Source organism: Sphaerodactylus townsendi, linkage group LG16 (genome assembly GCF_021028975.2).
Source record: "Sphaerodactylus townsendi isolate TG3544 linkage group LG16, MPM_Stown_v2.3, whole genome shotgun sequence".
In the NCBI taxonomy this organism is placed as follows: domain Eukaryota; kingdom Metazoa; phylum Chordata; class Lepidosauria; order Squamata; family Sphaerodactylidae; genus Sphaerodactylus; species Sphaerodactylus townsendi.
In genome coordinates this window covers 17,471,720-17,485,290 of record NC_059440.1, presented here as the reverse complement: position 1 = coordinate 17,485,290, position 13,571 = coordinate 17,471,720, and the positions used below count along the sequence as shown (strand labels likewise).

Sequence of the window (13,571 nt, the reverse complement as noted above, 5' to 3'; positions counted from 1 at the left end):
AGATCTTCTGAAGAACTCCAATTCCCATAGGTGCCATAGGTGGAGGAAAGCCAGGATTAACTCTTTGCTTTGGGGAAAGATGGTCTCCGCATTGTCCTCCGCATTATGCATATTGGGGATTATTACCCTACACAACCTGGGATTTTCTTCCTCATGTGCTCAGATCCAAGGAAGAAAACTTGCCACGTATTTCCCTATGGAAGCATTCTGGTAATCTTCCTTGGCAAGCATCTAAAGGCATCTAAACAACAGAGGAAATAAAACCAGGGAAAAAAATGTAAAAATCACTGCTGTTTACGAGATTGGTTTCCTTCCCTCTCTTCCATCTCCAGGTTTATAAAGGCGAATTCCAACTTCCTGACTTCCTCAAAGAAATGCCACAGGTAAGGATGGAATGTTCACAATCTAGCTGCGTTGGTTGTTTAGGCAATTACCAATCACTTCCATGGGGCAACCTACACGTTCCTTAGGAGGACCTAACTACCTGTTAACCCTGTTCTGGGTCCTCTTAAGGTCCTGCCAAGGCAAGGATATGCTAGGGGTTCTGGACTTGGAGCTCCCAACAATTAATTTTCAGAAATGGCTCCAGTAGCATCAAGATGGTGGAGCCACAGCTGAGTTACCTTATCCAGCTATCAAGAAGGACATTGCCAGTGTGTGCGGGGGGTGGGGTGAAGAACAAATCTATATTGTAAGCTCTGCCTGCTTTGACCTGGATGGATCAAGCTTGCCCATTCTGGGTAGATCTCTGAAGCAAAGCGGGGTTGGCCCTTGTTAGTAGATGGGAGACCACTGAGGAATTCCTGGTTGCTACAGAGAAGCAGGCAAAGGTAAACCACCTCTGTCCATCTCTTGCTTTGAAACCCCTACAGCACAGGTGTCAAGCTCATGGCCCTCCAGATGTTATGGACTACAGTTCCCATAATCCCCTGCCAGCTGGCAGGGGATTATGGGAACTGTAGTCCATAACATCTGGAGGGGCGTGAGATTGATACCTATGCCCTACAGGATGGCCATAAGTTGGCTGTGACTTGATGTCCCTTTTCACTGCTACTAAGCTCTGCCCATGCCATCTCTCCATAGTTGGTTGTTATTCTACGTGAGAACGGCCTTGGGGGGGCTGGGGGAGGAGAGCATTTCCCATGCCGTTGTAATTCTGGAAGCATTTGACCTTGAAAGATACTTCTTCAGGGGGGAAAACTCCATGTGACTTCTTCGAAGAGCCGCAATGGTGCCCTTTGCGAAACGGGTTTCTTTTTGTTGCAGCTTAAGAAGACAATAGAAAGGAGGTCCCGTGTCAAGATAAAATGAACCAGGAGCTCCCCACGTAGAGTAGCTTGTGGTGTCTGTTACATATTTTCCACACACATTCCCTTTTGGCTGCAGGCACCTGAGCTCCTTCGGATAACCTCTTTTGCTTGTGTCTGCCCACGCGCCCTCTGACACAAGAAGGGTTGGTGTCTTTGCCTGTCCTGTCCTTTTTAAATGCTTTGGGCAGCCTGAGTTTGCAGTTTGGCTGGTTGTGCTGAGCTAACTCTTGTGTTCCTTAAGCTTCGTGCGTAGCTGCCCTTGGCGCACTGCTTGGCTCCAAACCTGTGTGTGCATTTCTAAGGCTGATCAAGACATGCTCTTAATGCCTTGTGTCTCCAGTAGAGTTGTGGAACCGTGGAATCATATGTAGTTGATTTGACTATCTGGTAGGTCACAGTGCAATTACACAATCCAAGACGCGTTGCAACCACCGCTTTTTTATGTGCTCGATTTGTGTAACCATTCATAAAGTGCATGTGTACATTAAAATCACAATACAAGTATATAACAGCAATATAACATATCGATGATGTAATCCTTAGCTGTAAATGTACTAATAAAAGTGTCCATATTTATACGCAGTAGCGTCAATTCTTTCTCTGCACTTCTGCGCTACCAATATCCTTTTGAGTCCGTCTATGCGGTATCCAGGAATCCAACAACCAATTCGTATATGCAGATTATAAACGGCACGCGCTATTCAGTAACCGTTTTCGAATAATCTTCCTCAGGTAAACTTTCACTCTGGTAGCCACATCCGGGGTACAAATATATAGGTGAATCTTTCACATTCATGTATTTCCCCATCAGGCTCTCGTTTACAGCTAAGGATTACATCATCGATATGTTATATTGCTGTTATATACTTGTATTGTGATTTTAATGTACACATGCACTTTATGAATGGTTACACAAATCGAGCACATTAAAAAGCGGTGGTTGCAAGGCGTCTTGGATTGTGTAATTTCATAATGTTGCACCAATTGATAAAGGTCACAGTGCAAGACATGGCGGAATTTTTAAAATCTGAGCCACTGTGAGAATTCTTAGGGTTTTTTTTTAATAGTAGTAGTAGAAGAGTTTGGATTTATATCCCCCCTTTCTTTCCTGAAGGAGACTCAAAGGGGATTACAATCTCCTTTCCCTTCCCCCCCCAACAACAAACACCCTGTGAGGTGGGTGGGGCTGGGAGAGCTCCGAAAAGCTGTGACTAGCCCAAGGTCATCCAGCTGGCATGTATGGGAGCACATAGGCTAATCTGAATTCCCCAGCTAAGCCTCCACAGCTCAAGCAGCAGAGCTGGGAATCAAACCCGGTTCCTCCAGATCAGAAGGCACCTGCTCTTAGCCACTGCTCTTAGCCACTATGCCACTGCTGTTTAAATAAGCAGCATTTAATGGAGACAGTGGGCTGCAATGGGAGGTAGAGGCAGGAAAGTTCTGCTTAGTTGATGGAAAAATTTAGTCTGGATCGATTCCATTAGACAGACGTGTAGACAGTCAATTTCCCTGAAGAAAGGGAGATCAAACAATTTCAGAGGCCATATGTCTATGATGACTAGAGATGAAAATCACATGACCTTCATGCCTTGCTCGTGAGCTTCTAGGAAGCATCTGGCTGATCTCAATAGTGGTTTAGGTAGACTATTGGCCAGATTTAGCAAGGCAGTTCTTAATTCTAATTCAAGGAACTTGCCTATTATCAAAACCTCAATGCCCCTTCCAAGACGTTCAAGGAAGTATGGGAAAACTTGCATTTAGGAATTCCAGGCTTTGGAAACTTGTTATCATAGCTGAATAAAAACCAGTACTGAGTGGTTAATCTACAACTATTTTATTTGATGGATCTACTGATCAAGCCTTACAGTCCCTAGACTGATTGATTTTTTTTGGCAAATACTGCAAGAAAAGGTGACACTGAAGCCCCTTCCGCACATGCAGAACACTTCCAGTCCACTTTGAAGCTGGATTTTACTGTGCGGAATGGCAAAACCCACTTGCAAACAATTGTGAAAATGGATTGAAAGTGCATTAGTCTGCATGTGTGGAAGGGGTTTGATAGGTGAAGTGGAAAGGTGATAACTTGGGGATAACTTGGGGATAACAGCCTTGGCAGGGGATCCGGGTCTGTGCAGGGCAAGGGGAGCCAGCAGAAGTTCTACTTTGTGCCTTGTTGGAGTCTGTGGCTTTTCCAGGCCACCTCCTTTTCTTTCTTTTTTTAAAAAAGAGACTAAAATACTGAATTTTGCTCATTGTTTCTCATACTAAACATCTATTAATAACTTTCCCCTTCTGGTTTTTTTTTTAAATGGAAACTTCTAAGGACCAACGAGTCTTACTTTTAAAAACCATCCTTTTTGTTCCCTTTGGTACAGTGATGCTGTGAAATAGAAGAGCTGGCGAGAATTAACACACACAAGTGGTAAGGACTGCCAACACCCCATCTTTCAATGTATTCTTTGTTGTGCTGTTTTAATGTCAGCTTCAGGGTGTGTGTTTGTGCGTCTCTGGGACTGGACATTTAAAAAAAAACCCGCAGTCACTCTTTCAATCCACGAAAGGTAATCTTTGCCTCTTGCTGAAGGCGCCTTTTGCTTTGGCCAGAGTCCCATTGGACTTTGTGAAACTTAAAGAGTGCCAGACTGGAGCGTATTTTAATTTGCAAACTGCTGAAATGGCAATAAGAGATGCTTGGATGCCATCACCGTTCACAGCTGAATCAGACTGGAATTGAATGAACTACTAAGAAGGTTGTATGAGACGCCCTGGGTAAATGCAAAAGCAGACACAGTGCCGTTGCCATTAGCCTGCAGCTTGGCAGCTTGGATTCTCTGTGGTTGCTGGTGCTAATCTGATGCATCTCTTGGAACAACATCTTTGGGAGTTCAGCAGTGGAGCATCTGTTCACAGAAGATTTTGTGCTTGATATCGTTGCCTCTACTTGAAAGGTGCATGACTAGTCCTATTGGGGAAGATCTCTGTCACCTGGGGGAAAGACAGGGAGAATCTTGCTCTGCTTTAGAACTTGGATAGCTACAGTTAGTCAAATGAGACAGGGCCAGTCTAGGCGGATTAATTTACTGAATTAATGGATTGATTTGGTCTGAGTCGCCTATACGGCAAGGCAGGGTGGATTTGAGGGTCTGGGAAACGAGAAAACCGACAGATGGGAGTCGCCAGGCAAAATCCTTTTGTGGTTTTTCTGTCTCGGGCTCCAGATCTCAATCGGGATAAGTCAGCACCCTGTTTTCATAAGTCACACTACTGTTGGTAGCAAAAAAATGTGTAAAGCGTACATCACTCTACCTGTCCCTCTGTTTAGTTCTTGCACCTTCTGTCTACACTTCAATAGCATGGACTTACATTTTTTTCTTTTCTTTTTTGGTTAGGAATGCTGGCTGCTTTTTCTTAAAGCAAAGTTCTGTGGTGAGATCTACAGAGAACACAATGGACTGGTTGCCTCAATTGGAATATTGTCCTATTTCTATACTGTGGTCTTTTTGAAAAGAAAATCTTTGTTTTTGAGAACCTGTAAATCCTTGTGGCTCAGTCCTCGCGTCACTTCCTCCAGAGAAACCCCATCGAAGCCCTGGAGATATTTTGAGTGAGTGCTTCCAGGCCGCTAGCATCCAGAAAAGGGAATGACGATCCAGTGGCAAATCCCCCCTGAGCAGATCCTGTCATGGCAAGCTGTGATTTCATAGCTTTTTGTCATTTTCTGTGGCAGTTGCTTGGGAGGACCATGCTCAAAATAAGACGTTTTTTAAAAAATGGTAGAACAGATGGTGCGCTGTCTGACCTAGGGATGACTGTTCCACCTCGCCTGATGTTTTTCACATTTTCAGTAGCATTTTCAGCACTGATTTGAGATTTCACTTGTGTCAAAATCTTACTAATGTGGGTCTGCCCTTGCTGCAACATACTGGATCCTGGCCCAGAGATCCTTCCTTGGAAGCAGTTGGCTGTAATCACGTGACTTGCATGTGGGTTTATCTGGGTGTTTCCCTGCCAAGGGCACAGCTGGTCATCACCAGATTGGGATGAAGGAAGGGAGGCCTAGTCTGCTTCTACATTGTTTTGCTTCTTGAGTCCCTTAAAGCAGCACTGTTTGGGGGAGTATGTCCTCTATTTATCCTGTTTTATGTTTCCCCCCCAATTTGGTTTGGGATGACCCTTTTGGAAAGATGCCATGGATGCCCCGCGAACAGGAAGCTGAACATTTTTATAGCGTCTGCCCACACAAACATCATTTTCCTTACCTTGGAATCTATGGCTGCTACTTCCCTACCAGACTAGATGGGTTTTTTTTTAAAAAAAAATCAGGAATTGTTTAGATGACTATAGTATTTTAACCAACTTTTCTAAGAATGGACCACTTTCCTCTTTGTTTTAGAAAGCAACTCTCCATCCCCTTTCGTTGCGTTGTTATAAGGGGAAAAGTGCAAGTGACATTTCCTCTTATCTCTGCAAATGAACGTGTTAGGAACTTTTTAGAAAATGAAAGCTGGAACTAGTACATTGTTGCGTTATGGGGTTCTTGCTCTTTTTGAGCCTGTGGGCACATTTGGGATTCTGACACAGCACAGAGAGTGCAGCAACAAAATGGCTGCCGCAGGAGGTGGAGCCAGCCGCAACATGATTGCTGCAATTTAACTTCAATAACACTGTGTAGAAGAACCTCATGCAGCAGTTTAAAAAGATCTGCACAGCCAATCAAATCTCCAGTATTCACTGAGAAGCCTTGCTGGGCAAAAGCCCTACCTGACTCCACCTACTTCTTAAAAACACTTAGCCGGTATAGTGAAAAGTGTTGACAAATGCCTACGGGCGCCACCTTGGGGACTTTTGCATTAGCTCTTTAGACTGTGAGAACAAGCAAGCTGTTTCTGAGGGTTTTTTTTTTTGAAAGGCCTAAAAAGTCCTCTGGTGGCAGAAGTGAAAACAGCAGCCATAGAAGGCTTAAGCAAGAAAAGTTGGGGGAAACGTCCACATACTGTATCTACTGCAAATCCAGTGGCGAGAGCTATGCAGAAAACTATCTCTATGTGGAAGCAGCCCTGAATTCTGTCTGGTAACAGATATTAACAGCAGCGATTGTGCATTGATAACCTGTGAAGGGGATACAGACTTGGGTTGGATCCAGCCAAGACGTGTAGTGAACATAGCCCTGAGTGCTGGCGTGGTCTCCCTTAACACTTTGCAATATTTTTTTCCATCCATCCAGCAACTGACAAGCAGGGATGGGCTCATGGCTGCTTTTCCCTAACTGAGGCAATTAAAAAATTACGGAGAAGGATATCTGTGCCTCCTTTTTCAGTTTGATTGATGTGTGAAATGTCTGGGCTCTTAATTATTTAAAAAAAATGAATGATTTCTGAGATGCAGAGAAATGACTTGGATGTTTACAATTCAACAGCCTTTTGTATTTTATTTTTCAAAATAAATGCTTTAAATGTGGCTGTCTTGTAGTCTGAATGCCTTGGATGAGCCCAGTGAAGGAAGGCGATAGTCGGGAATGTGGTGTGACTGAGATCGCGGGATGAAAACTTCAAAAATGTTACCTGAAGTGGAATGTGCTGCTGCTGATGGGGAGGAGAAGGGCAGCTGCTGAAAGCTGCAATTCAGTGCAGATGGGTCTGGCTCCAGATCTTGGGGACACTTCTATAGAGCTGAGCTCTGGGTCTTGGGAAATGCCCAAATGTGCCTATCCTTAAGATCCCCTGTGATACAACCCTGTACCTGAATCTCTCTGGATTGCTGGGCTCTTAGATCTACCCCATGCTGCCATAGATGTGCTGAGCTTTGAGAAACTGCATCTGCTGAAATTCCCTTTTGTGCATAGCTATTGGAGGTCCAGGAATCCTAATTTGAATGTTCATGATGTAAGACTCTTCTGTCAAGTGACAATTGTCCACTTTGAAATTACTTGTTGCTTCTCCTGTTTTTAGTGGGCCAGTGTTTAGAATACTACTAGACCAGTGATGGCGAACCTATGGCACGGGTGCCAAAGGTGGCACTCAGAGCCCTCTCTGTGGGCACACGCAAACAGAGTTCATCATGTGGGGGGAGGAAATCGCCCCCCCACACAGACATCTAGGTTGGCCTGGGCCGCTGGGCTCGATTATTAGCATTAAACTTAAGACCTAGTTTTGGGGAAGCAGTGTAGGTAACCCTGTTAAGTGCTGTTAAACCCCACTGATTTTCATGCGAAGAACTAAAGCACGGTCCTTTACCTGGGAGTAAGCTCGGTTGCTGGCAATGTGGCTTGCTTCTGAGTAAACCCTCCTAGGGTCGTGATTCACCCGTTCGAAGAGTTGCATGGTTGCTTCAAAGCAAAGCCAACAACTACCACCAAGCTTACTCCCGAGTAACGCACGCCTCAGAGCCAACCATTTTTTCTTAACTAAAACCTCAGTATTCAGGTTAATTTGCCGTGTTGGCATTTTGCAATAAATAACTGGGTTTTGGGTTGCAGTTTGGGCACTCGGTCTCAAAAAGGTTTGCCATCGCTGTACTAGACCCTTGATTAAATCCCTGCTCAGCCATGAAACTCCTTGCCAGAAACTATCTTCTAGCTAGCCTAACCTACCTCACAAAGTTGTTGTAGAATGGGACCAACATGTGTGCAACCTCTAAACTCCTGAAGGAAGAGTGAGGATAGAGATGTGATTCACAATATCTCAGTTCCAATTGTATTATTTCACACAAACTAGAATTAAGCTGAGGAATTCACTGGTGCAAGATGTGGCAATGGGCATCAGTCATAGCGGAAGAAACAAAGATCCAGCGGTGGCTATGATGATTAAATGGAACCTCCACATTCAGGAATAGTGTACCTCTGAACAATAGTTGCTGGGGGGAAGCAGGAGAGAAAAGCCCTCAAGTATTTCCTTGTAGGCTTCCCAAAGGTATCAGGGTAGCGACTGTGGGAAGCAGACAATGGAGCTTTTGATCTTCTCCAGCAGGGCTCTTCTAATTATATGTGTTCGGCTGCTAATGTCTGTACAGGGAATAGGAGGCCAAAGAACATACCAAAGATGTCATTGCGGGAACACAATTGCAGGGCTTCCTCACAGTGTCAGGGAGAAATGCTGTCTTGTAAACACTGGCGTACCGACCTAGGGGACAAGGGGTCCCCTTTGTCCCCGGGCGCAACAATTTTGGTCACGTGGGGGCGCCAGGCAAAATTTCCTCCCCCCACAGACTTCACCATCATCATTGCACCGGCAGCCTGCTTTACACAGCAGCCATTACTATCAGGCAGCCTCAGGCTGCCTTAGCCCTCTCCCACTCTGGACGGTGGCCCCACTGGGCCAGTTCCACCTCAGTCTATTTAGCATTAGTGAGCTCCGCCCTCCTTGGAACCAGCGTGCCTTGCCTCTCAGGGTGTGGTCATGCAAACAAACCTCCTCCCCTGCTCAGAAGGGAAGGAGACGCAGTCCGGGAGGAAGTGGGGCAGCAGGCCTTTTGACTTCACAGGGGAAAGCGGCCGGGCCTGTCTTTGGCTCTGAGTTCTGCCTGCAGCTGCCACCGACCACTAACAGCGCTCGTAATCCCTACCACTTGCTTGGCCATGGCCATCGTCAGAGGACAGAGAGGTTTTGTTGCCAGTCCATCACTACCCCCCACCCCACACGCGTACGATCAGGAAGTTTTGAACCTCACCCCAGCCCATCGGTCCCCCTCCCCACCCAACAAGTGGTTTCACCTGGTTCCTTTTCTATGGTCGCCTCCGCTGCTGGCCTGCCATAGAAACACTCCATGGAGAGAGCAGCAAAGAGGCGATGCAGGAGAGGCAGCCTCACCAGGTGTGCAGGAAACAGGCGACAGGGGGGGAAGTGGCCTTTCACAGGCGCCCGAGGCCTGCCCCCCCTCAACTATTGTGTGCTGGAAACAAAAGTAGAGTTGCGGCTCTTTAGCCTTTGCAAGAGGAGGAAAAATCCCCTCGTTTGACCACCGTCTCTCAATCTTGAAACGTTGCTTCCTCCAGGTTTCCTTCGTTTTTTTCCTCTCAGCACTCCAGCTAACGCTGCGTTTGCTTGTACCTCTCGGACCTGGAAGGTGCTGTGGGCAACGGAGGCAACCACGGAGTGAGATTTCCCAGCACCTCCCAGGTCCGAGGCAGCAAGGCACGCAGTTTAGCTGGAGTGCACAGGAAAAAAACGAGGGAAGCCTCTGGCTCAGCCTTTCAAGTTCATGAAATTCATTTCTGCTTTTAATGAAAAAAAACTAAACGAGGGGGATTTTCTCCCTCTTTATAAAACGAGCTGCAAACAGAAACCTGAGGTTGGAGGAGCAGAGAAATAGGTGTCTCAAGCGTAGTTTCCCTCACGGCTTGCGCCTCCAACCCCTTGGTGAGCTGTTTGCTCGCAGCTCGCCTTTGCAAAGAGGGAGGAAAAATCCCCTCGTTTTAGGGCCAGGGAAGCTAAACTGTCCCTCCCAATCTTGAAACGTTGCTTCTCAGGTTTCCTCGGAAAGGGGCTTTGCGTGCCAAGCTTGCTGCCTCTCCCTGAGTAGCACCCATCAATGCGGGAAGAGGAACTCCCCAGCCCCCCCTCAGCCTCTGCTGGACTCCCCCACCCCGGACTCAATTCAGAATTAACACGCAGCCAGCTGGAGAGGTAAAAGCACTTCCCTTCTTACCCCCCCACTGCAGCCCCTGCCCACGTCTCAAGCAGTCCTGACACCCCACCCTTATAACTCCACGAGGCAGAAATCCCTGGCCTCCCTCTCTCCCCACGCCTGAATGGTCTGGCACAATCCTCTCAACTCCTCCTCGAGTGCACATTATTCCGTAGCTACTTTTTTTCCCACACACCCAGTCCTGTGTTTTAGCAATGACTAAATATCCCCCCCATCTTTTCATGCGGCTACAGGGCTTGTAGATATGTTACTGCTTTTCAACACCACATATAGCTTCACGTCCCCTTGCTCATTCCTGAACCCTTTACTCTGTTCTGCAAAGACACCATCATTTTGTCTGTACACCTGGGTGATACCTCCAAGATTGTTCCCTCTTGTATTAGTTGCCCTATTCAGTCACCCTGATGTAGCCAATGCCATGGTTAAGGCGAAAGGGAAATTTACTTTCTCAGGTGGCTGCTCAGTGTGGGATTCTAATCTGCATGAGATGACTGTGTCTGGAAACAAGATTGCTCAGACTAGTCCCTCAGTTAGGATCTCATTGGAAGCTAAGCAGGGTTAGCTCTCATTGGTAAATTTCTTGGATGGAACTCTTGTTAAAGAAATCCAGGGTCATTGGGCAGAGGGTGGCAGGCAAATGTGGAAACCACCTTTGGAACATCTCGTTTTGAAAAACCCAACAGTGTCACCATAAATTAGCCCATGACTTAGTAGTGGCACTTTCCATCACTACCACTGGAAACAGGTGGCATGAATCTGCTATAGGATGGTAGAGTACGGGATTTGATTTTGGGTATGTGTGTGTGTCAGGGATCTGCCAAATAGTTCATGTTCCTTGAATAATAGACAGCGCTTGAAGTGCTTCATAAAGCTTGCCTGAGATCCCTTGTATTATTTGAGACTAAAGGCTGTCAGGACAAAAAAGTCTAGATAAGTGCTCAAGACCTTGCTGGATTTGAAATCCTTTGCTGTTGAAATAAGATGTGTATGCTCATGGGGACTACTGTTTTAGATAACACTAGTTTAGACAACCCCAAACTATAATGTAGTAACTAAAACATAATGTAGTTCTTTGGAGAAAGATTCAGAGTTGGTTATTCAAGTGCTTCAAGTCTACCCTGCAATGTGAAAGGAAAAAAGTCATTCTTATTCAGGGAGATTTGGTAAATTGCATCTTTCAGAGAGGTTTTGTTCCTTTTAAGCATGAGAGCTCAGAGCTGAAAACAGGCATTCCTGCCTTTGTGAGCTATTATGCCAACTGAGGTGAGTGGGATCTCTTTATATTATTCAATTATTCTTAGGAAGCTAACTAAATTCCATTAATAAAGAGGATGTAAAATCTTAAGCTAAGGTATAAGTAGACTTAAAACTAATTTCTTGCTGATGTGTTCACTTAACTTCCAGAACTTTTCTCTTATTGCAAAGGGAGAAATTTACCATTGACATCTTATTTTACAAAACAAAATTTCTTTTGTATTGTCAAAAGGCTTCCTAGCTGGATTCAACTGGTTGTTGTGGGAGTTTCCAGGCTGTGTGTGGCTTATGGTCTGGTAGATCGATTTCCTAACGGGTTTTCACCAGCATCTGTGGCTGGCATCTTCAGAGAGAGAAGTGTGTTACAATAATCATGCCTGCGCCCAGTGGATTTAATGATTTCAAGTTTTGTTCTACTGTTAGTTTGGGTTTGGAAATTTCTCCCAGTTTGTCCCTCCCCACCTATACTTTGTGGCTAGGCTGTTACTTGCTAACTTGCTTTGGTTCTACTTTTTTTAAGTTTGTTGGTTCAGTTAACTTTTAAAGAAAGAAACTAACCTTTTCTTTTAGAAGTGGTTTGTTTTTCCTGTAGTTCTTTGCTGTGCCCCTGGGCAAACCTGTGGGTCCTCCCACTTCAGTTTTGGGGGGGGGGGCCTTGTGTTTCTGCTGTCGTGTAGTGCCGTGTGGATTTGGTAGGAGATTCAGGGCTTGGTAAATGTGTTTTATGATGTCCATAGTTCATTAGGTGCTGTTGTGAGGTAGCTTCATTTAAAAAAGGGAGGTGTGTGTGGAAGGCAGTAGGGAAGGTGTGTGTGCCTCTGTTCTTCTGGAGGAAAAAATGCTGCTATTCTCTATTTTGAAGCAGTGAGAGGTGTGGGATTGGGTGAGGCTTGCTGTTATGCCAAGCTGTCCCTGTGGTAGAGATTTCAATGGCTGATTGCTCTGCTGGGGTCTTGCTTGCTCTGGGTAGGGGCATAGAATTTACCTCAGGGCTGCTGCTGTGAGTGTCCTGACAGGAACCAGTCAACTTTGCTGAAGTTTGCTTTGGAGGGGCAAATGCTATGGGGCACCCAGTTGAAGGTGAAGCTGCTGCCCACAGAATGAGTGCCCAGACATCCAAACTGTAGCAAAGCCTTCTTGGTCTCTATCTCTACAATGGAATAGTTCTGAACTAGGCTTCTTAGATAATCTGGGGTGCCTTTGCAGGTGTCATAGATGAGTTTCTTACCTTATAGGCTCTTTAAACATATTTAAGATGAAGAAGCAGTTATTCAGAGTTATTCTAAGACTATATTTTCTAGAAGTTAAGTTATTTCTTAGAAGACTGAGTCTCATGTCAAGTTGAGTGCAACTTGTCAGTATTAAAATTCAATGTGTGCAACTTCTGTGGAAAGCATGACTTGAAATTTGTCCCTGTCCCTCTCCCTCTCCCTCTCCCCTCCCAGCACTGTGCTGTGTGGCACAATGCTAAGTCAATTGGGGGTACTGGATAGAACACCGTAAGCGTTTTTTCACAACAGTGATAAAACATTTGAAAACATTTTGAAAAAAAAAAATTGGCTAAGAGTTTGATTCTACCTGCTGAGTGGTATGGACTATTGCTGCATTGAGGCATGTTCTATAATGTGATGGTGATTAGAAATGACCTGGTGCAAAAGAATCATTGTTTGGTCATGGGGGGGGTCATGGGGGGGCGCCAAACTCAAGTTTTGTCCCCGGGCTACAGTTTGCCTAGGTACGCCCCTGCTTGTAAATGTTGCAGCACATTAATTTAAATATAATCTGCACTGGTCTTCTGGTCAGTTTCCAGAGGTGGGGTGGGGAATGGCTGGGCAATACAAATAAGCCTTTTGTTTCTGGAACAGGCCCTGATATGAGGATGTCATTATCAACTCTTTTCTCTTGCTTTCACTGTGTTTCATAAAAAGAGGTGGGACTGTTACCGATAGTGGAGTGGATTGAAAGGACAGTATTCTCATCACAGCTGAAACATCCTCCATTCTGTGAAGCAATCTAGCTTTGAGAAAAGGGAGCGGGGAAGAAGCTGCCAGCTGGTACGCAGTGGCTGAAGAACACCCAGCACTATTTTGCTTATCCCCAGTATGTAGTATTCAGATGCACAGAGTGTTTCAATGCAGAGTCTATATAGCCATCACAGCGAATAGAGGGTCTCTGTGAATTTGTTTAGTTCCTTTTAAAAGGCGTCAAATCTAGGGGCCACCCTCACATCTCAAGGCAGTGAATTTAATTTGTTCATAACGTGCTGCACATAAACACAGATATAGGAATCAAAAAGAAAGCTCAAGCTTTGAGCAGTGTTGTGAACTAGAGCACTAGTTAACTAGAGCGCATCCTAGCTTTATC

General features: G+C 45.4%; 1 protein-coding gene across 5 annotated transcripts in view; it reads left to right on the top strand.

Moving 5' to 3' along the window:
- TPST1 (tyrosylprotein sulfotransferase 1) overlaps positions 1 to 6,767 on the top strand; it is a 28,017-nt gene extending 21,250 nt beyond the window's left edge. For 4 of the 5 annotated variants that reach the window (XM_048519505.1, XM_048519504.1, XM_048519503.1 and 1 more), the window contains 4 exons: positions 333 to 383; positions 1,267 to 1,453; positions 3,686 to 3,732; positions 4,700 to 6,767. In XM_048519505.1, the coding sequence (XP_048375462.1) occupies positions 333 to 383; positions 1,267 to 1,311 (96 nt within the window). In that variant the 3' untranslated portion in view covers positions 1,312 to 1,453; positions 3,686 to 3,732; positions 4,700 to 6,767. The remainder of the gene's footprint in view (positions 1 to 332; positions 384 to 1,266; positions 1,454 to 3,685; positions 3,733 to 4,699) is intronic. The other variant, XM_048519506.1, reaches the window with a different exon arrangement.
- The last annotated feature ends 6,804 nt before the right edge of the window (positions 6,768 to 13,571 follow it).